This window comes from Pocillopora verrucosa, chromosome 13 (assembly GCF_036669915.1).
Source record: "Pocillopora verrucosa isolate sample1 chromosome 13, ASM3666991v2, whole genome shotgun sequence".
In the NCBI taxonomy this organism is placed as follows: Eukaryota; Metazoa; Cnidaria; class Anthozoa; order Scleractinia; family Pocilloporidae; genus Pocillopora; species Pocillopora verrucosa.
Genome location: NC_089324.1, coordinates 6,763,212 through 6,786,871, shown reverse-complemented (window position 1 = coordinate 6,786,871; position 23,660 = coordinate 6,763,212). Strand labels below are relative to the sequence as shown.

The 23,660-nt window shown below is 37.5% G+C and overlaps 3 protein-coding genes across 3 annotated transcripts in view; 1 reads left to right on the top strand and 2 right to left on the bottom strand.

Moving 5' to 3' along the window:
* The window catches only part of LOC131776839 (uncharacterized), a 222,902-nt gene that overhangs the window by 127,794 nt on the left and 71,448 nt on the right, over positions 1-23,660 (bottom strand). The window lies entirely within an intron of this gene.
* Positions 1,628-6,591, top strand: LOC131797352 (uncharacterized). Its single transcript, XM_066160092.1, has 8 exons — positions 1,628-1,690; positions 1,895-1,951; positions 2,200-2,293; positions 2,880-2,984; positions 3,135-3,233; positions 3,893-4,830; positions 5,564-5,629; positions 6,133-6,591. Exons 3-8 carry the CDS (start codon positions 2,275-2,277, stop codon positions 6,172-6,174), a joined length of 1,269 nt encoding a protein of 422 aa, XP_066016189.1. The 5' UTR covers positions 1,628-1,690; positions 1,895-1,951; positions 2,200-2,274; the 3' UTR covers positions 6,175-6,591.
* LOC131779169 (uncharacterized) lies at positions 8,598-14,940 on the bottom strand. The gene is made up of 6 exons (XM_066160079.1): positions 14,815-14,940; positions 12,548-12,905; positions 11,846-11,983; positions 10,239-10,658; positions 9,875-10,012; positions 8,598-9,423 (listed from the first exon to the last, which is right to left on the bottom strand). The coding sequence occupies exons 2-6, from the start codon at positions 12,858-12,860 to the stop codon at positions 8,948-8,950; spliced, it is 1,485 nt and encodes a 494-aa protein (XP_066016176.1). The 5' UTR covers positions 12,861-12,905; positions 14,815-14,940; the 3' UTR covers positions 8,598-8,947.

The following is a 23,660-nucleotide window of genomic DNA, read 5'->3' as shown; positions in this document are numbered from 1 at the left end:
CAGGCTGCATGGAGGTGAATAGTACTTAGTATTCACTGAATGGTACCAGCCAATCAGCACATGAAAAAAGCACTATTTACTTGTTTGGTGTGTACTAAAATTGTATATTATATTAACAAACTGTAGGTGACGAAACCAAGATAAAAGTTGTTGACTTTGGAAATGCAATTCACTGGGTTCATAGAGAGGTACATGTAATTTCTATTATTTGGTAATTTTAGTGACTAAATATTAAATGTGTGCAGCTAGATGCATCAGAATTGTTGTACTGTAGACTTTATTAACCCTTTACACCCTAACATCAATATGCATATTCTCTATACTGCTCTCATACATTTGCTGAAGCACTGACAAGGAGAATTTCTTTAAAAATCAAGAGCTTTATAAGTTGGTGATCATTTCCTTGATTGCTGTGACTTTAATGTTTGATTTAAGGGTGATAATGTAAGGAGAAATTAGAAGCTGATCAGTCTTAGAGGTTAAAGGGTTAAAAAGGTCTTATTCAAAGTTTAATGATAGGCAAATTCTGTACAGAGGACAAGGGCTCATACCAGCTGTGAAAAACTGTTTATAGAGAATTGTGTACTATGTGTTTACCCCTTTAACATGTAACTTCTCCCTAGAATATCCATACTTTATCCAGCAAACAGTTAATGAGAATATACAAACTTATCAGGTAGAAGTTCTTATGTTGATCAAGTATCAGATTCTCATAAGTAATTTATAAGAAAATGTGAGGCAGCTAAAGGGGAGAAGCTACAGCCATTTTGATCACCGTGACAAGTGAAAATATATTTGGTGACTTTTGCCAACATTTTAGTCATTTTAACATGTTAGTTAATTGGTGACTAACAGATAAGAAAAAAGAAAAAAGAGGCAGCCAAAAATTTTTAAATGGTGACCATTTTAAATTTGAAGGTTGCCAAAAGGCAACTCTTTGGAAAAATGAGCTTGGAGCTCTGTCAGCCACCATTAGTAATGACATATGATAATTATTCAAAATATTTAATTTAATTCTTATTTTCTTCTGTTTAATTCTGTCAGGTTTCCTTGTATTATGATGAGTTTGAACTACAAACTTTACTCTACAGAGCTCCTGAGGTAAAGTAAAGATATTGCTGTTTTCATGAATTTGGAGACAAAATTAATTTTACATGTAGGTTACATGCATGCAACTCCAGTGCTTTCCTAATCAATCCGAGGGAAATAAAGCTAGATTAAACTATTTTATTTGGACTTGCATGAACTGAAGTACTCTATGAAAGATGATCAGTGAAGTTCTGTAGTTTTGTGTTTCATAAAACAACTTAATGTACATGTAGTTGGCCTGTTGCAGATGGAAAATTCTGTTCTGTGGTGACTATCATCTCAAGCAATGTATCAGAAAACATATTTCAATTCACACAATTATTTTACCATGACTGTATGTCAGGTGCAAATAGATGGGGGAGGTACATATTAGGGCTGTTTTTAAGTGTTTGTTGGACACTTGAATTTTAAAGTTCAGTCTGTGGAAGAAGGTCCCACTAAATTTTGTTTAATGCAATGAGGTACAGTGTCCTCCACTTAATAATGTTGATGGCAGTCAGTTGAAACTGAAAGCACTGTGTCAATTCTTTCCAGGTGATGTTTGGTGTTCCCTTTGGCCCTGAGATTGACATTTTGGTCTTTGGGATGCATTGTAGCTGAGGTTGGTTAATTGACTTTTATGTTCTCACCATTATTAAAATATCGTTAATGATTGTTATACCATCAGTCGGAGCTAATAACAGATGATACTTGACAGTTTTATGATGGATATTTCTCTGTAAGGGGGGAGGAGAACTCACCCAGCCATTAATGGTACTGGTGAGGAAATAAAATAATGTCCTTTTAAAATGAACATTGGTTTCAGTTGTATATAGGCAAACCTTTATTTCTGGGAGGAAATAGGACTAAAGTGTTGCAAGAGGTATGTATTTGTTTTTTTTTTTATTATTATTGGCACTTATACAAGCTGTTTATGACCTGAGGTAACTAATACACTAATAAGAATGCAGTAACTGCCTTTCTGGCTACACTTTATTTAGACTTCCTTTACTTTGGGAAAGGGTGAATCCAAACAAAATTGCAATTAGCTTGCAATTCTTGACCTTCTGGGTACTGTACTTTGTAAGTTCAATCAATTTTTTTCCAATTCTTTTTCATGCTTGGTTGCAGGTAACCAGTATTCTTGGTCCCATACCTTGGAGTCCATTCCATACTGGAAAATTTTTTGAAGATTTGTCACAGTTTATGGGTCACCACAACTCAGGTAAATTCAAGTTTAAGATGATTCAAATGTAATCAAGTTATCTCAAACTTTTTTGGTAATCCTTATCTAGTCCTCAACATCAGGTACACAACTTAAATAAACAATTGATTTAACCCTTTAACTCCTGAGAGTGACTAACTTCCAATTTCTCTGCACAACATCAGCCCTGAATCAAACATCAAGGTCATGAGAATAAAGGAAATGATCACCAACTAAAGAAGCTCTTGATTGTTGAACAAATTCTCCTTGTCAGAGCCTTAGGAAATGTCTAGAGAGTAGTATGGAGAATATGCATAATGATGTAAGGGAGGAAAGGGTTAAGATACATTAGCAAAATAGCAAAAGACGACTTATCCTTTATGCGAGGGAGGAACCATTGGAAAGAGAGCGATGCTTAGAGGTGGTTCAAGTTAAAATTAAAAATAATTCATACATGGGAAGATTTCTGAAAAAAAACATCATGCACAATGAGATTTCCAGGAAAAAAAGTATCCTTTCACTCACCTTTCCAACTATTAGAAAATACTGTAGGAATCAACACATGTAGGCTCTTTACTCACTTAAGACTTTTTTTCATTGCTTTTAGAGGACAATCACCTGAAATGTGTGAGTAATGTGATGCTAAAACTCCATAATTCAAGAAATTTCTCTTTTGCACGTTTCTTAGTTGGCTTGTTGAAGTATAAACCAGGTAAGTATACGGAATTATCATAGTTTGTGTAACTTTTACTTGAAACACTTTGTTTGTTACAGTCGTTATCCTGCAAAACAATGCCAAACGCACTGACACATGAAAAACAAAAAACCAACCTTTGTTCTTTGCTTTGTATCACGATCTCAGGCGAAAGACTTACACCTTATCAAGCTGCTGCGCATCCATTTTTGGCGCCAGAGTGTTCCTTTGCAAATTTATTGCCTCAACAAGGAGATAAGAAAACAGGTTTGTTCTTGCCTTCCATTGAACTGCATAAATGCAAATTGGCCCTATGCCGTCGCCATGAAACGAACTTCTGACAAAGAAATTTACCTTTCACATAGGAATCACCTTTTTTACAGTTTCTCACTTCGTCGTTTATGTAGTGACGACTCTGATTTTTCTGAAAAATCAGAGGCAACGTGCTAGTTTTTCGATAAACATGGCTATCCTGTTTCTGTCGTTCAAGCGGGCCACCGCCGTGCCCAACAAATTGATCGACATTCAGCACTACAAACGGTTCAGAAGGAAATGCTGATCGCATTCCATTCACTTTCACATTTCACCCTCACAACCACGCAGTTGAATCTATCATTCTTAAAAACTTTCAATTACTTCAAAACGATTCAGAGACTGGTACGATCTTTTCGCAACCTCCACTAATTTCATTCAAACGTGACAGAAACATCGGCAACTTTTTGATCAGAAGTTCATTTCAAACCAGTGACTAACCTGGAACTTTTAAATGCGCTCGCTCACGATGCAAAACTTGAATGAAGCAAGACTTGTTTTCATCCGACATCTCCCTGGAAGGTGTAGGGCAGTTAATTTCAAGTTTGATTAAGGTATTGGGAAACCTTTATCAATCAAAATATAATAAAATACCTCTGTTACGTTATTTCCAGATGCTGGAAGCTGCGCAGACATTTCGTTTCCTACTGAGTATAACTTCAAACCATACGTTGACGAGGAAGTTAAAAGGCAGCATTTTTCTGGAACTGAACTCTTAAAGAAGGGAACTACTGTAACTGCTTCTTCATCAAAACACTTTCAGAGCAAACAGGAGAATACAACATCTCTGAGGACTGGAAATTTACATTGTTCTCAAAGAGAAAAGGTGACAATTAATGAGAAATCTCGTCGGGAAGACCAGGTGCTTCTAGAAAATTTTAGTTATGCCATGGAAGGTCCTCTTGCCACAGGATACCCTAAATCAACTCACCAACAGAACGAGACGTGTGCCGTTTTTAAAGGAAATACATGCACTGATGATATTGAAGAAGAACGTAAACAAGTCTCGGACAGGCTCATGTCTACTCTCCTGACTCCGACAAATCTTTCTTTGGGAAAAATTTCAGAAAAAAAAGAAAAGTGTAATGAGAAGGATTATTTGCCAGCAGGAACTAATATTACTTGTCCTAATAATGAGTTTGAAAGACCTTCGGCGAGATTCGTGTACAACAAAAGCTCCTGTTTTAAGCGCAAAAGTGATGTCTTTAAAGACACTCATGTAGAAGACGGAAGCCTTCAAAAGTCTCACGAACTTTCTTTATTTGGGGTTAAGAACTTTGGAAGCACAAACTTACTTGAGCATCACAACAGATTTAATATTGCTGGAAAACTAGGATTTGATGTGGGCAACTCAGGAGGAGAAACAAATGCTGCCGCAAGAACTCGAGTCTATCATAGGAAAACAAAATCTACCAAAGTAGAGATTGGGTATACTAAACATGACGGTGTCGCTGAAGTCCAAATGGAGGTACTTGTAAATGAATCTCCTTGTTGGGCGGCAAAAGCAATTGTAACAGATGTGAATCTTCAAGCGAAGTTTAGAGTGGGAAAGGTTCGTGACGCATATTCGCATTTTGTGGGTGCTTTTTCCTAAACGCACGTGCGTTTATTTGGAAGCGATTTCCGGTTAATGTCTATACTCCTTAATTTAGTAGTTGATCGACTTTTTCATGTTCAATCAATGACATGTAGCAAGGTTGTGGAGACCAGTCAATCAGTTAGGCAGGCAGGAAGGCAGTTGATCTACATTTTCATGTATCAACCAATCACATGGAGCTTGTTTGTGGAGACCAGTTTGTCAGTAGTTCAGTCAGTCAGGCAAACAGGCAGGCACACAGCTGGCCAGGCAGTAAATTTTTGGGCTTGACAGTCTGGCAAGCAGTCAACTGGTTAGCCAGTTGTTCAGTGCTTCACTCATGCAGGTATGTGTGAGTTTGATGGTCAGACAGACAATGTGTCAGCTATTCACTCAGTCAGTCAATCAATTAGTTTTTCATTTAATCAGCCTGAAAGGCAGGCATCCAGCAAACAAATCAATCAGTAAATCATCCAGCTACATCCAGGCACGCCTCCATCAGCGAAAAGAAAAATCACCAAGATGCTGGAATATTGATTAATCATAACTTAACAATCAGTTAGTCAGCGAGTGAGTCGGTCGGTCTCCTGGTCATTCAGTCAGTCAATGACTCAATCAGGCCGGCAGTCGGTCAGGTGGTCTTTCATTCAATCAGTTTGTCAATCAGCTTGTCAGCAAGTTGTCTTAATCTCTTGGTTTTACCAAACAGGAATCAGAAGAGCAAGCAAAGCAGGACTCTGGAAAAGCCGCATTCTCTGGAGCATATCAGAATGATGTGAGTATTAAATTTTTTTTAATGGGAAAAAAATTTAGCCGATTTTCTTCTCTCTGTTGGCTCGAAATGTCAGCTTTGAAACTCTTTACGATAGTCAATTTACGTTATCAACTCAGTTGATAATACTAAATTACTTCGTGGCTGTAGTTTACTTGTAGCTGGGAGTAAAGAGGTTATATTTTCAACATTTTTGGCCTATTTCATTCCTTTTGCCCTAAGAAACAAGGCAGCTAATCTTTCCTACCCTCAATAAAGTCTGGCTCCTTATAATCCCTCAGATCATCTCAGTTTCCCGAGTGACAATGACATAATTACAATCAAGGCATTGAAAACATCGTCATTATAGAAAACCAACATCTTCTGCAACTCTTAGGCGATTGAAAATATTGAGACGTATTGTTTGTTTCGATCGCCATATAACTGAATTTTGAAATAACTTTTTTTAATGCGTTTTCTCTTTTCTTGTTTGTTTTTTAATCGTTTTATTTTGTACTTTATCATAGGAGGTGATGTTACTTGGCGAGGATGGACAAAGCAGTTTCTGAAATTTTTAGCTTAGTTTGTATTTTGATACCTGTGCAAGTACAAAAATATAGTAAAAAATTTTTTAAGTAGATTTAAAGTGACTTTGTGGATTTTGTGGTGAAGTTCTTCATTACGTCATTTGCTATTGAGCTCTTAATTCAAATGTATGTGAAATAATCGTCTAACTATGCGCAGATCAATCGTCACGGCATTAATTACTTTCAGAACATTACGGCGGCGTGTTAAAGGATTCGCTTTCCATTGAGGAAAGGGACAAAGTTAAAGGAATTGGGATGAAGACCAGCAAATATGTTTTTCTATGGTCAAAAGACAGCGGTCGTTCATTCCTTTCTTAAGCTCCATCGCGAGAACTACATTTCTGTTCTTTATAACAGTTGCTGCAACTTTTTCCTTGTCTTCCAAACCGAGAACACCAGTCAGAAAATTAGACGATAGGGTTTCTGGTATCAAATAATGTTTTTCCGAAATGAAACAACGAAACACATCAAAAACGACTGAAATAATGCTAATTACGTCAAAATACTGATCTACATGTACCCGACTTAACATTAGTTATAATACATTACGATAATGTCGCTCCTTACGAAGTTCTACTGAAAACAGATTGTAGGAAAGATCATTAACTCGTGGTTTTCAGCGATAAAACAAATATTTCACAATTTTCTGTTTTTTCTCAGGTTCAATGTTCTACAGCCCATGTCCTCCTAAGTTGGCTAGCTATTTCTCATTTTCATCTTTAACTAACACTACAGTGGGCCGTAACTTTTCCTAGCTTCTCACACATTTCTCCACTTTGTTACAAGTGATCACGCTCTGATTCATTAGAGCGTGAATTGCCTTATAGATGCACTCGACTCTCACAAAAATTAGGCGCAGAATTTTTTTTCGAGGACTTGATACACAATGTCATGAACCCTCAAATGGGCTTCATCTGGCAAAGTATGAGTACCCAAAGGCTGTTCCTGACCGTGGGGGTGTGCGATATGACCCTTAGTTGGGGGTCTATAGGAAAAAAATTCTTCATTCACTGAGGAACATACTTTATTACCATTGTCGGGCTTTCGTAAAGGGGGAGGGAGGGGGGGCGTTGTGCTCCATTGTGTGTGTGGTAAGGGAATTGAATGGAGAAGGATCTTGTGGCCTTAACGCATACACTTTAGTAGAGCTTACATGGAAGGTCTTTGAAGCAGGTTCTGAACTTAAATTGGTTACTGATGGGGTTGTAACCGTCACCACTTTTGTTGTTTTTCTTGATACTGATGCAGGCGTTGGCGAGGTGACGTTTGCACCCTCAGTATAAACGACAAAACACAACGTTAAAGCCAAAGCCTGAGTAAAAATCTGAAAGAAGGAGAGAGGTCTTGTGGCTTCGTTCAAAGAGACCACCTCTGCGTATGAGATCCTAGGCTGATACTATTCAGTGAAATTACAAACAAAAACTTCCACAAGACAATACATAGTTCAACTCTTAATAACATAAACAACAAAGCTTTCACACTCGTGGAAAATTAGTTAATAATAACCCACTAGAAGCCTGTTATGGCCATCCCTTTGTTAGCTACTGTCACTGTCCTCACGCTAAGCTGAGCAAACTTTGCGACGCACTTCTATTGTTGTTGTCATACTGGCAGTGGTGTCACGACGACGGCGCATACAGGAGAACAACGGAGTCACCCCTCCCGCCTAGTTCAAAAAGATATCTAAATGGTATACCTCAAAACGTCGACAGTAGACGACTGCGAGTAGTTGATAATTGATCATGAAAATTAGTACTGTCTGTCACGCTGATGGTTAGAAGTTTGTTGCGAAGTTTCTAACTTGTTTTCCTTCAACTTAAACCCTAGAGGAACTGATAGAATGGTATTCCTGGGGCATCTCTTCCTTAACCCTTTTAACTCCCAGATCAAATTTGTAACTCTCCTTTCAGTCAACCGTACAATTCTTGTAATGTTAGTGATTAACATCTGCTACTCCAGGTTCGCGATTGTCAGATTTTGTTGTTCACTCGTATAGTAACAGACTGACTGAAACTCTACTCAGCCCTATACTTTTATTAAAATGTATACATAGATAATTTTTCCCTATGGATATTTTTTGAAAAAAAAACCAATTCACTAATAAAAAAAAAAATTCGGATAGAACTAGTCGAGGGCCCTTTGTTGAAGTTTTTCCCTGCGTCGATTATCCAAGAATGTTTGAGGGAATTTTTAAGGAAGGATCACAGATCTACGATGGTATGATAAAAAATAGACTTTCGGTAGGGTATTTGTTATTGTTTTGTGTTCTTGCCTTTCTTTTGCCTTCCGGAATCGTTTAGTTTTATTTCACCTCCATTTTTTACTTTTTTGAAATCGAGCTTGAGTACGAAACCCACTATACATAACCACAGGAGCCTGACAACCACTTACATGCACGAATTTATTGATTATAAAACTTCTCATACAGTTAAAATTTCACTCGACCATGAATACTATACTACTTAGTATGATGTACCAGGCTGAGCAAAACTAGGCAAAACTAATCGACTGAAAAATATCACACTTTCCTCTGTGATCTTGAGCGATATTACAATAAAAACCATTCTGATCCCTACGGTCTTTCTCTTTTCTGTCGAGAATAGAACGAAGACATAGCAGTCCTTAAACATCGAAACAGGTTTGTCTTCCTAAAAATGTTACCCGGAATCTTTTACATGAATGGCGTTCGTTTCTAATCTACTGTTTTTCTTCTACTTTTAAAGTTATCGAAGGCAACTGAGGGCAGTGGGCAGACTCACTCATACCATGCATACACATCAACACAAGTTTTACCGCTGTTGTCTTCCTCTCCGTCGTCCATCCAATCCTGTCCGTACCATATCTGCATCTCTTGGTTGCTCGAGACAGACAATGGATTGAGGAGGTTGCGAAAAACCAGCTCAGTTGAGTTATGGTGATGTTTAGGAAGAGTGTAATAGTGTGTTTTGTTTCCAAAAGCACCGGAAGGTAAAGCTTTCAAGTATTTGGCAGGGGGCAGAATGGCCTCCTTATTGGCATCTGTGATGATTGTCATCAAATTTTCTCCATATGTTGGCCAGGTGCAGCCCCAGTAGGATGAATTAGTTTCATAGTTGCAGCGCACCGACCCTGACGTGTGAATGAGCTTCATCTTTTTCACTCTTCCACTCTTTGTCATGTTGAAGGAACCATATTTGTTATCTTTGGCTTCAAAGCAGACGGATTCTTCACCATTTATCTTTTGCCAGCTCTCTAAGATAAAGTTATAGGATAGGTAGATAGTTTTTAAAGTTAATTAAACTATATTTTTTTAAAAAATAGCTACTTTCAGCCAACACATTTTCGAATGGTACTAGGGTGACAGCCGTTTGCAAGATAAATTCCAGTGATAAAAAAGGTAAACCATTGTTCTTTTCGGTGTCGTGATCTGGATAGTTGTTTTAATCTATTCCCATTCGCCATTAAAACAATTTTGTATAAGGGAAAGAACAATTCATGTCATTGACTAATCTTCTTCTCGGAGTTTGTAGTTCTATTTCAATTACTGAAAACAAACTCTTTCTTGTCTATAATTCCCCTTTTTTGCAGAAACACTGCGACGAGATATTATTTTGGTAAGTTTAATTAAGGAGTCGGAGTAGGAGAACACGTTAAGCAGGCAGTGGGGTGATGACGAGTCTACTAATTTAGTCAAACAATTTACCTTCACAATAGGCCTCGATGACCTCGCTATTCTCGTCAGAGTAAATCCAGTATTTCCCGTCAGCCATCTGGTTCCCTTCACTCGCTTTAATCTCACCACAGGTTTTCGCCGGAAGTTCTTTGATGGATCCGAGGAGAACTACGTCAGAAAAAAACGAATTTTATGTAAGAAGTTTACACCATCATACAGTTCGATACCTCCTGATGCGACAGGATAGGAAAAAAAATGTTACCCGGAATCTTTTACATGAATGGCGTTCGTTTCTAATCTACTGTTTTTCTTCTACTTTTAAAGTTATCGAAGGCAACTGAGGGCAGTGGGCAGACTCACTCATACCATGCATACACATCAACACAAGTTTTACCGCTGTTGTCTTCCTCTCCGTCGTCCATCCAATCCTGTCCGTACCATATCTGCATCTCTTGGTTGCTCAAGACAGACAATGGATTGACGAGGTTGTGAAAAACCAGCTCAGTTGAATTATGGTGATATCCAGGAAGGCTGTAATGGTCTTTTTTATCAGAATGAGCTTTCAAGTCTTCGGTAGGGGGCAGAATGGCCTTCTTATTTGCATTTGTAATGATTGTCATCAAATCTTCTCCATATCCTGAGTAGGTGCAGCCCCAGTAGGATGAAATATAATTGCCGCAGCGCACCGACCCTGACCGGTGAATAAGCTTCATTGTTTTCACTCTTCCACTCTTTGTCATGTTGAAGGAACCATATTGGTTATCTTTGGCTCCAAAGCAGACGGGTTCTTCGCCATTTATCTTTTGCCAGCTCTCTAAGATAAAGTTATAGGATAGGTAGATAGTTTTTGAAGTTAATTAAACTGTATTTAAAAAAAATAGCTACTTTCGGCCAACACATTTTCGAATGGTACAAGGGTGACAGCCGTTTGTAAGATAAATTCCAGTGATAAAAAAGGTAAACCATTTTCCTTTTCGGCGTCGTGACCTGGATATATAGTTATTGTAATCTATTCCCATTCGCTATTAAAACAATTTTGTATAAGAGAAAGAACAATTCATGTCATTGACTAATCTTCTTCTCCGCGTTTATATCTCTATTGGAATTAATGAAAACAAACCCCTTTTTTACTGTAATTATCTGCAGAAACACTGAGACAAGATATTATTTTGGTAAGTTTAAAAAAAAAAGTCGGGATAGGATAACACTTTGAGGAGGCAGTGGGATGATGATCTTTAACTAGACTCCACACAAACACTCGTTCATGCATTCATCACCGCACGTATTGATTATTGCAATGGTTTGCTGTATGGTTTACCAGCCGCATATCTCAACAAGTTACAACGTGTTCAGAACAGTGCTGCCCAATTTGTTTGTTCCCTTTCTCGTTTTTGTCATATAACTCTTACTTTGTTTTCCTTGCATTGGTTACCTGTCTGTTTCAGAACTGAATTTAAATCCCTTATTTTAGCGTTCAAGGCTATCCACGGGCTGGCACCTCAGTACATTACGGATCTAATTAACGTTAAGCAACAATTCGGACGTATGATGTTACGATCTCAGTCTGAACCACAATTATTGTCACCCAGGATCATAACTAAGAAAACTTTAGGTGATAGATCATTTATGGCATCTGCTCCTAAACTTTGGAATAGATTGCCATCAAATATAAGAGCAGTAAATGATCCTAATTGTTTTAAAACACTTCTAAAAACACATCTCTTTAGACAGGCATTTTCATGTTTGCTTTTATAGTTCGTTTTAGTATTTTTTAGTCAGTCATATTGTATATTCCTGACCTTTTATGGTTCGTTTTCATACCTTTTTTTTAGTTAGTCATATTGTATATTCTTAGCCTTTTATAGTTCGTTTTCATACTTTATTTTGCATAGTCTTATTGTATAGCGCGTTAGATCATATCCACATGTGTTCTGCGCTATATAAGTAATAAATTATTATTATTATTATTAATGAGTCCACTAATTTAGTCAAACAATTTACCTTTACAATAGGCCTCGATGACCTCGCTATTCTCTTCAGAGTAAATCCAGTATTTCCCCTCAGCCATCTGGTTCTCTTCACTTGCTTCAATCTCACCACAGGTTTTCGCCGGGAGCTCTTTGATGGATCCGAGGGGAACTACGACAGAAAAAACGAATTTCATGTAAGAAGTTTACACCATCTTGAAGTTCGATACCTCCTGATGCGACAGGAGAGGAAAAAAACCTCCTACCTTTCAAGCCTGCGTAAAAGCAGAAAGAAATAAAAACTGTGCTAATTCTATTAGATCTAGACTAAGAAATGAGATGGAAGACAGCATAGGGTTATTATAGTTACAATAACGCAGTGAAACAAGCCAACATTTTGGTATCATTGCTAAACCATTTTCAAGGTGACTAAAGAAAAGAGTTGCTTGACTTCATAATTAAGTCAAATATTATCTTCCCAAGATGACATTGATGATAAGATGATTCCAAAACGTCGTCACTTTTATTTTGACTTGTCTCTGTATTTTGAAATGCTTTACCAATATTGAAACAATTCCTGAAATTGAATCATCAAAAGGCTCGCCATAGGAATATATCTAAATATAAAAATTTTGTTTCTCTGAGTTTTCTGTAATCGTGAATGAAAAAATTTAAAAAAACAAGTTTGCCCAGAGACGAAAATGCAAAAAGTTAGTCGAGGAAACGTAAAAGGTACCTCTGTTGCTAGAACGCTTCATGTAAAATCTTCTCTCATCCGGCATAAAATCTTCCGGTCTTGCTTCCTTTGTACGATTGTTCAGTTCACAGATGTTTTGACCAATGATGATATTGTAACTCTGACACGTGACTTTTTCTTCACACCGGAAATAACATTCTCTAGGCAACTGATCGCGATACATTTTAAACACGTGACCTTTCAGGTACATTCCGTTGATGGAGCTTTCAGCTACATGACATCGGCTGCTAGCGTTGAGTACACCAATCCGGGACATCAGAAACATGGTTGTCAGCCAGAACTTTGGATTCATTCTGAGGTGAATGTAGGTGCCAATTGCTGCACACAGATTAAGTACCTATCAACACAGTTAAAAATGTTGAGATTAAGTTATGTAAGGATTTTCAGCCAAATTAATACCTAAATTTACACCTAAGAAGGATAAGTCAATCCAAAAAGGTTTTGTTTTAGTTTCCTTCGGCCTCCACCAGTTAAACGTATTAATATTAAACACATGAACGTGTTCTGGCAATCAAGTTACGAAAAACTAATCATCGACAGCATTAAGAAGTGACACTGCACTTTATATGCGTTATTGGAATAAGCGCGTAAAGAAAGAGTAAAGAAAGCTAGATTTTGGCCGAGTTCTTCTTCTGCCTTTTTATGAACTGAGACACAGTCTAGGTCCCATAAAATCAGCCGGCAAAAGTTATTTTCATTAAAAAAAAATGATTATCGTTTCCGGTCATTGCATTGAGTCACCTTGAAAGGCGAAAACAAAGATTATCTACCGTATTTGTTTATTTTTTTCGATGATTTTCCCATTTGTAATTGTCAGCGTTTGCTCGTTGTTGTAATTTAAAACAGCCGAAAGAGTTTTGATGTTAGATATTGGTTTTCTTTACTTTTGTACTGACAACACCGTTCATTCCGAGGTTTCCAATTTTCGTAAATTGAAATTTCTGGAGTCTCCAAATATAAATCCGTGGAAAATACAAATTTTTATATGCCATAACGAGGTTTTGTTATGCAAAGCTTACCCAAAGACATGAAAAAATGAAACTTTTAAGATGGTCTTATAGATGGAGTAGAAATATCGAATTTCGGCCTCAATTTACCTCAGCAGGAGTATGACTCCTAAAGTTGTTGTACTTAATGTCGACAGGTGCTGCTCCTAATACCAATGATAGTCAAGTTATGAATTCTTCATCACACGGAGCGTAGGATGTTTTTTCTTTGATTTTCAGAAGTAACTTTGAATTTCTTTATAGCAAAAGTGTTATGTATCAAAACACTGAAACGAAAATATAACTTTTATCTTCCATCTTGAAATTAAAAATGTCTGCCATTCCCCATTCTCTATTCCATATTCCCTATTCTCCATTACCGCTTTTTTAGTAAAATCCATTTACTCGTGCTTATTAACACCAAATTGCGTTCAAAACCTTGTTGTTACCTAAACAAATCGAACACTAAGAGCCGGCTGAACAGTTTGCTCGAACGGTTTTACGCCGAAACAAACATGAAGTGGAATATGGCCTAGAAAGGCTTAAAATTATGATTATCGCTAAATCGCCTTGAAGAACAAGGACTGCAGCCGTTCCATTGTGCCGGACAAAGATTTACTTCGTACCGTCCAAGCAGGTGTTGGATAGAAGAGCGGAATAGCTTCGCCAGGCTGGTCGTGAAAATAACCTTAACAAAGCTCGAAAAATATTAGAATATAGGGTCAGTGAATAAATGACTCTTGCTTCTCTCTTCTATCAATTAGCTCTTGTTCGAATGACGAATTGGTGTAGAAATATTTCTTAATCATTTTCCCTTGCATTTTATTTGTGGCACCGACTTTTCGAACAACAAAATGATATCTGGTAAAACCGACATCTAGGATAAAACGCTATTTTCGTGCACAAGTTGTGTCAGCTACGTCGTAGAGCACTAAAGCAGATAACATTGTTCTCAGCTGCGCCTCGAGCGACTATCGCGCTTTTCTCGTCCTCTCCAAACTTCCCTGCGTGATCATGAATCCATACCCCGATGTATGCACACTAGACATGAACTGCAATTCTATATTGGCCAATCTTTCTTCTTTTTTTTTCCGTCATTAGAAACAGTTGCCCCCTTTAGTAACCGTCAGAACTTATTTTGTCGTCACAATTTTTAGGAACGAACCAGACCAACTTTCTAATACTTCCGCAACAAAACCCAAACAAAGAAAGGAAAGAAACTTGTTACATGATGTTATAAATGCAAAAGAGATTACTTACCCTACCTCAACTAAGCTTAATTTACCTCTGCTGAAATATGTCTTTAAATTTAGAGTGGGTTGTGCTAAACATCAATGATAGCCGAGTTCTGAGTACTTTTTCACGCAAAGCAACTTCCTGCGTGTCTTTCGATTTTTTTCTTGTTTGATATGATAAGTAGCCCCAACAACTTTTATCTCAGAGCAATATCATCGTTTTTGTGTTTATTAATGAAGTTTGGCACTAATCTTAATTAATACAATAGCAGGATATCTTGATTATTCTCGCACGTTTTTACAAACTTGTGCCTGATAAACCAATCCCCCTAAAAGCGGTCTTATTCATTTCGTTTAGAAAACTCGGTTTCGTTTTTAACACTTTTTATTTAATGATAAACTATTTAGCGGCACTGGGCGAACCGAAAAAGCGAAAATTTTTTTAGAATCTCCTACGGGTTTCGTATGACAATAGCAGACCTCAGGGAGTTTTTACAAGTTGGTTAATTAAAAAGCTTGCCTATTTACAAATATGAAATATGATATCTTTTTCCGACCTTTACGCGTATAGTTTAAAGCTAGCTGAAAGTATTTGCAAGCTTTGACTAAGGTGTTGTACGTGAGAGACATTTTTCGGAACTATTATTTTTCTTTACAATAATAGTCGACTTATGAATTCTTCACGCTTCATAAAACTTGCCGTTATTTTGAAAAAAATAGTAAAAAAAAATAATAACATTTCTTAGATGAATTTCTTTTACCCTCTTTGTTTCTTTTTTTATCACTATCTTATGGTGTCTTTACTATTTCTAAATTGTCTCACTCTGATCATTAACGTTCTATTGACATATCGTTTTACGGTACACCGCATTGAAAAACTTGTATTTCCCGACACTATCTGCCAAAGAAATATACATGCTTTTGACACGCAAAATTGATTGTAAGTTTGAGCTCATGAGAGTAGGAAACACAAGCTAATACTCAACCATCACGTGTGCGTATCACGCGTACAGCAGAAATTTCTCAGGTGATATTCCGGGTGATGAACAAAACACTGACACCTAGTACATGGATTACTCAGTTGGACTGCCTTTGAGTTTTTTTTGTTTTTGCAAGCTACAACAAACACCTCAAAATTCTGGCGATTATTTTAAAATCATCTATAATCCTCCGGTTAATAAATAGCTCGAAGTCATGCTACTTCCCTGAAAATCGATCATGAAGTTAGACGAAATCGTTACGTATACTCTGACTGCGGGTCAACGATTCAAGATCAAGTGGAAAAAGATTCATCGGAAGAAAAAAGATGTAGTTAAAAGCGTGGACGAGGCCCGTGCTAAGATTCATTGGCGCAAGCTACTTGTTTAAAACAAATACCTGTCATCGGGATTTGAGATAACGATATCAGTATTTACTCATGTCCCCTTTTCCAACAAAACAAGACTATCAGTAAAGGGTCTCAATGAGGTGAAGGCTTTTTAAAGCTTTTCTAAGTCGTTAAAGCGACTAAGGGTTAGAATTTTCCGACTCCTAACAGCTACATTTTGTCACCTTTTTATGACTAACGTTAACCCCTGATTGTCCTGATTGAGGCCCTTCAAGTACGCAAACCCATAGGTTTGCATACTATACATACTATACTATATATGCCACGCCCACTTTATGGAATGCTCTTCCTGCTAATCTCCGCAGCATTAAATACATTTCAACTTTTAAGTCATGTCTTAAAACTTTTCCTTTTAAATTAGCTTTTAATATTTCTTAGATATGTAAATATATATATGCAAATATTGTGATTTATTTATTATCTCTGGAATTTATTGTGTATGTCTTATACTAGTATAGTTTAGGGAACTTATCGTTGTAATGCGCTTTTGATCACTCGGCATGTCAAAAAACGCGCTATAAATTAATAAATTGTTACAAATTATTAATTATTATAGGCTGAATCGAGTTGAGACCAACGAATGTTGTAGAATTTAGCAAAGTCACGTATCAGGTTTTGGTGCTGCTGTTGGGTCTTTCACTTCTAAGCATAAATCTACGATATGAAAATTGTCTTTCTAAGCCATTTTCTCACAATAGCAAACTCTTTCATTTCAAGCCACTGAATTAAAACACGTGTACTACGCTGGAGAGCCTTCCACTTCCAGTTTAAATGCCCCACCCACTAAGGCAAGGTTCATATTCCGTACCCCCAGTCACGGACGACGGTAAATGGCCGTGGGTTGTTCGGAGGGAGGAGGGACGGGGGGGCGGGGGGAGGGAGGGTTTAAAGCTTCCAACTAATCGGTTCATTAACATCGTGAAATTGGGTTGCCTCTAGACAAACCAGTTACACATTTCACAGGTTTAAGTAAGAAATTGACCAGGTACACAGCTTTTATTTCACCTTTTACACTGAGTCATAAAACTTAAATGACTCCGCAGCAATCATTTAATACTATCTAAGAAAAATTATTAGGGCATCAGTCATCTTAATTCTGGTCTCCTTCAACAGAAAAAAGATTTAAAAAAACAAAAGGATAATAGGGTAAAAAACGAAGTCTTCGACGGGTCATGTACAAATTAAAGACTCTGAAATTCCTTTGCGTTCGTCCACTTTTATACGCTTTGTTTCTTGCCATCAGAACGCCAATTGCAGATAACACAGCCATGACACAGTCACAACTAGATTTATGTTTCACCAGAAAAATTCTACAATATTGACTTAAACTAATTCTCTGCTATAACACCGGCGTGGAGGTTACTTTCTGTTCTGAAACCGAAAAACTCCTTTCACTGAAAGCGAGAACATTGTGGTAGGACAGAAGATATTTAATTAAAGTCAAAGACAATCAAAACCATTCCTTAAAGATTAAAAAAAAGCATTTAACAGCAATTGAAAAGCTCGCAAGATCGTCACTGGTGTGATATCAGTGCTGGTTAAATTCTTTATTGCATCCATTTTGAAATCACTGGTGATCCTTGCAATCTGATTGGCTCTCATCTCATTTGCAGAAAAGGGAAATATACTTGCAAATTTACAAAGCAACTCAACCAATGATTCACTGTGACAATTATCTCACACCAATGTTGATATGGACGAGGTAAGGCAAACCAGCAACTTGATTGTGACAACTAATTCCTTGTCCACTCAGGATGAAATCTGAAGTCAACTCTTCTTGCTATTCCTCCAGGATTCACCATCAAAACCAAACATAAAGAAATTAGCCATGTTGGATTCACTTGATGCCAGGAACGCAGCTGCGATAACAGTGCGAATGGTTTTAATTTCACGATCAGAAAGGTGAATCTTATGTTTGTTTTCATTGTAGTTGTATGGATATTCTTTTTTAATAAATACATGATCCAAAATCCCGTGTTTTTTGTGTATAATGTTATTATGTCAAGTATTGTTTATGCAATTGTCTTGTCACAGGCGACCCAAGGTCACGTTTCGTGAAAGAGCCAACGATTAATTCACGAACGCGTCACGCGTTGTTTTACTCAGAGTAAATTATTCTAGGAACCGTTGAAAATTTGAACACGTTATAAGGAATAGTATAGGGAACGAAATATGGTCGATTTACAACGATAAATATTTCGAAATATGAAGATTTTTCTCGAAAAATCAATAAAACTTACTCATACCCTGTGTATCCGTTGTAGTTTCTGGCGATTGTTGCCGTTTTAAGCTTGCTTTACCATCACTATTATTCACGTCATCTACTTTTATTACATTGGTAAAATCTGTACAGACATCACACCAACCAACTCGCACGCAAAGTAAAAAGACTATGTTGAAGGCTTGAAATTATATTACGATCGATTTTCATCAAGAAATGGGCCAGGAATTTTCCACAATAATGCAAATAATCGTGAAGGCTGATCGCGGAAAAGCGATTGCGTGACGCTCGGTAAGCTGTAAGATGACATATTATTATATACCAGACGTAACTCTTCAGATTCTCAGTCTGCATTTTTTACCCACTCTGCAGTCTATATTTTGTATCCGGTCTGCAGTCTGCTGTCTACATTTTGTACTAACAGGTATCCGTGGCACAAATACAGTTTATTTTTGGTTACATTTATTCGCACAACACACATAATCTACCACAAAATACCTGTGTGTGAGGTAATTCGACATTTTCATTCTTTCCCGCGTTAATAATCTTCTTTCCTTTTGTAAGAATGTAGACCACTTACAATGTTTCAAGTAATCCACCCACCCTAGAAAAAATAACTCTTGCATGCATAGCATGCCTATGTTTTGAGACAGGTGTATGCCCTTGGCCTTGACTTGGGCTCACTATTTCAGTATACTAGTCCGACACGCGTAGTATCACTACACTTGATTCCACGGATCCAATACCATCCAGGTATCCCAGTTACCCTGCTCACAGGGTCTAGTGTAAAGTATTGTTTACGCAATTGTCTTGTCACAGGCGACCCAAGGTCACGTCTCGAGAAAGAGCCAACGATTAATTCACGAACGCATCACGCGTTGTGTGACTCAGAGTAAGTTATGCTAGGAACCGTTGAAAATTTGAACACGTTATAAGGAATAGTAAAGGGAACGAAATATGGTCGATTTACAACGATAAATATTTCGAAATATGAAGATTTTTCTCGTAAAATCAATAAAACTTACTCATACCCTGTGTATCCGTTGTAGTTTCTGGCGATTGTTGCCGTTTTAAGCTTGCTTTACCATCACTATTATTCACGTCATCTACTTTTATTACATTGGTAAAATCTGTACAAACATCACACCAACCAACTATGTTGAAGGCTTGAAATTATATTACGATCGATTTTCATCAAGAAGTGGGCCAGGAATTTTCCACAATAGTGCAAATAATCGTGAAGGCTGATCGCGGAAAAGCGATTGCGTGACGCTCGGTAAGCTGTAAGATGACATATTATTATATACCAGAAGTAAAAACTCTTCAGATTCTCAGTCTGCATTTTGTACCCACTCTGCAGTCTATATTTTGTATCCGGTCTGCAGTCTGCTGTCTACATTTTGTACTAACAGGTATCCGTGGCACAAATGCAGTTTATTTTTGGTTACATTTATTCGCACAACACACATAATCTACCACAAAATACCTGTGTGTGAGGTAATTCGACATTTTCATTCTTTTCCGCGTTAATAATCTTCTTTCCTTTTGTAAGAATGTAGACCACTTACAATGTTTCAAGTAATCCACCCACCCTAGAAAAAATAACTCTTGCATGCATAGCATACCTATGTTTTGAGACAGGTGTATGCCCTTGGCCAGACTTGAGCTCACTATTTCAATATACTAGTCCGACACGCGTAGTATCACTAAACTTGATTCCACGGATCCAGTACCATCCAGGTATCCCAGTTACCCTACTCACAGGGTCTAGTTGATGTTGTTTTGCTCACGCAGGTAAATTCTGGCATTGTTTCGGATTTCCTGTATATCTGCTTTCTAACTAATGTATTTTCGTTTTCGATAATTCTCTCCGCAGCTTTCTAATGTGGTTGTTAATTGCCTAAATCCTTTCTTCCAAGTTGACTGTAAATCATGCGATCAGGCAGGATCCTGAGTAGTGAGGATTTCAAGTATTTGGCGAGGAAGGTGTGTGTTTCTCTCGCTGAACCTTTATATTCTTAATTTATTTTGTTGAAATCAAGTCAGCGTTACTTGAGCCGGCGGTATTTACCAAGCGAATTGTATCCTATCTTGCAAGTATGTGAGTGAAATTCTGGTTTGTAGTGTTCAAATAAAGAATACTGAAAATTGTTGCTCGCATGATAATGCTTAATTTGCCTAACGAGGTTGTTCTATCAGTCGCCGCTTGCAGTGTACTGAGGGGAAGGGGGGGGGGGCGCTGTAGAAAAGGGGGGAATCATTCACCAATCAGCTGAAAGCGCGGGAAACGTACGTTGCCAAGTCGCGATTGGTGTTTAGCCTTGGATCTTATTAGTCGTTAGGATGGTGCGACCAATCACAGAGCTTATTTAAACAATGCAAAGGTAGTCTAGATTTTGTAGTGGTTGGACACTCAATTGGATTCTGCTCTTAACTTTTAGTTTATTATAGAATAGTTCAAGATAGTCTTTGCTTGTATTTAGGCTTCCTTAACATTTCAAATCTCGGAGGATAATTGTAAATACAAAGTTTTTGTCGTTTCCGTTATTTCATTTATTAGGATGTAAAATAATCTATCTTCTTAAATGCATCCTTGTAAAAGACTTCGTTCGTTTGTTCGGACAGTTTTCCACCGGTTGCTATCTATGTGCTCTTGTGTTGCGTCTGTTTTTTATGTCGGTGCTGTGCGTTTTTCCTTGAAAGAAAGCTCTAACTTTGGAGATGACTAGAGATAGGAGCGAATCCGACTTTCGTCCAGTTTGTAAATTATTTCGCGCGACTCTACCTTTACTTTTTAAACTTCTGCTGTTACTGTGTTTGTCCGTCACGGAGAAGCCCTTTCATGTGGGACTGTTTATTCTGCTGTCAAAGACTTGTAGTACAGTTGTTGCAAACCTTGTTTTCAAGTGCTTCACCAATGCCTTTGAAAGGGAACTCAAGTGAACCCTTATTTTCTGTGACGTTGGCCCTTCGCCGAAGCGAGTGACGAAGGGCTAACTCTCGAAACGTCAACTTTGAAACTCTTCACGGCGGACAAGTTACGTTATCAACTCAGTTAATAATACTAAATTACTTTGTCATACTCTCCTACCGACGCAGCACCACACTCTCTTTAGAAACTTACTCCTTTATTCAATCAAAAAACAGACGTAACAAGTAACACAATCGTCAGTCAAGGGAACCTCTTCATACTGATCTGTTTTCATTTCAGGTCGGTTTTTGCCTACTTGGTTTTACAGGATCTACGAGACCCAGAAATTTAAAAGTTTTTCGACGATTTTGACGCGATGTAAGATTACGCCGAGTTATTTATCGGCAGAAGAATCAAGGAACTGGTGGAGAAGTCATGGAAGCCATCAAAGGAAACGGAGCGTGACTGAGCTGGCTTCTTCGAGTTCCTCCCGGCCAGCGGAAAGCTGACGAAGGATGACCTGTTGGCGAGCGTAATCGATGTTCTGTTTGCCGGAGTTGATACTACGTCCAACACAATGCAATGGGTTCTTTATATGTTGACTGAAAATCCTGAGGAACGCGAACGCAACGCCGGAAACGCTCGCTCGTGTGCCGTACCTGAAGGCCTGGTTACAAGGGACCCTCCGCCTATATCCTGTTCTCTCCGCTATCCCGCGAAAACCGAAAGAAGACATAATATTAGGGGGCTACCATATCCATGGGGGCACTCCTCAAGTTGAGTTCCTTTTGAAGATGCCGAAGCGTTTAAACCGGAGAGATGGTTGCGAAACAAAGATGTCGCTCTGATCGAATCAGCAGAGGCTTTCGCTTCTCTTCCATTTGGATTCGAACACGTATGTGCCTCGGTCGACGTACTGCCGAGCTAGAGTTAATAAGTCAGTTTCAACCACTTCAGTGATTCCCTACATCTAAAAAATAATTTTGTCTAGTGGCTGCCAATCACTTTACGTTTTAATTCTGTTTAGAATTATTCAGTGGTGTTACTTTGAAGGTCACATCGTCTCGTTAATAATTTTCCGTATTCTTATCAATAGGTAATGTATTTGATTCGGTGTTTGGAAGTACTAGAAAAGTTATCTTGCTAAACTGCACATACATATGTATATAGTGTAAAAGTAAAACAGTGCTCAATACATAGGAGTAGAGTGATGTATATATTGTGGGAGGAAAAAGACAATTAAACTACCAGTTCATCCCTACAGACCTGTTTCGTGGTTGCCCACTCACCATATATCATATATATATATATATGTATATGTACATATATATATACATATATATATATATATATATATATATATGTATATTTATATATACATATGTATATCTATTTGTGTATTTCAAATAAATTTCAACGGTCTCATGAAATATTTTTCTCGCATGCAAATTTTTGTCGTATTCAAATATATTTCGTATTCTTTCGGTTTTCATTGTATATTTATTGTCTTGTAACTCAGATATGTGGCACAAAAGTAGCAGACGAAAACTCTGTTGAGTATTTTTGGTCAACAAAATGCAGTCCTCTACATAAATTTTCCTTTGATAATAAAGTAACCTTTTCCAGCTGTTCAGTTGATAAAACAGAGCGAAACAGTAGCGGCAGAGCAAAAGGGAAGGATGATGAGTATACAAAAGTATCTATGAGCATACAACCGTCTGTGTGAGGATACAACGGTACCTACGCTAAGGGTATCGATTAATCCTTTACATCCTAAGATCAGTATGCATATTCTCCATATTGTTTTCTATACATTTCTCAAGGTGCTAACAAGGAGATTTTGCCTAACAATCAAGAGCTTCTGTACTTGTTGATCATTTCCGTTATTCTCATGACCTTAATGTTTGATTCAGGAGTGATATTGTGAGGAGAAATTAGATGCTAGTCACTCTTTGGGGTTACAAGGCTAAATTGATAAAATTACTGGGGTATCTATGAGAATACAATGGTTTGCATTACCAAACAAGAGTATCTCTTTTTCTTTTCTTAAATGTGTTTATTTTGGCATGTTAAGCAACAATATTTCTTGTCAAAAGTCTTGCAAGAAATTTCCAAAAATTTAGGCTTAGGAAAAACTTCTTTTCCAAGTCACACATTTGTTTAAAAGTCTCTTGAAACGACTAACTAATCACTTGTGAAAAAGGATTAAAAATATTCTTTCCTTGAAGAACTAGTCGCGTTCGAAACCTAAAAATTGTCACACTTCGCACGGCATGTTCACTGAACTAATGACCTTTTAAAAAATGGAGTTTTTTAACTTCGGTACTCTTATAAAGAGATAACACTATACGC

Bases quoted from the DNA above. Each gene is read 5' to 3' on its own strand.
- LOC131779169 (XM_066160079.1), bottom strand. From the start codon at position 12,860: ATGAATCCAAAGTTCTGGCTGACAACCATGTTTCTGATGTCCCGGATT. The intron at 11,984-12,547 runs GTACCTTTTACG...TTTCTGTCGTAG, and splicing joins GAAGCGTTCTAGCAACAGAG to TTCCCCTCGGATCCATCAAA. The intron at 10,659-11,845 runs GTAAATTGTTTG...ACTTTATCTTAG, and splicing joins CATCGAGGCCTATTGTAAAG to AGAGCTGGCAAAAGATAAAT.
- LOC131797352 (XM_066160092.1), top strand. The intron at 4,831-5,563 runs GTTCGTGACGCA...TTTACCAAACAG, and splicing joins CGAAGTTTAGAGTGGGAAAG to GAATCAGAAGAGCAAGCAAA. The intron at 5,630-6,132 runs GTGAGTATTAAA...ACTTTATCATAG, and splicing joins CTGGAGCATATCAGAATGAT to GAGGTGATGTTACTTGGCGA.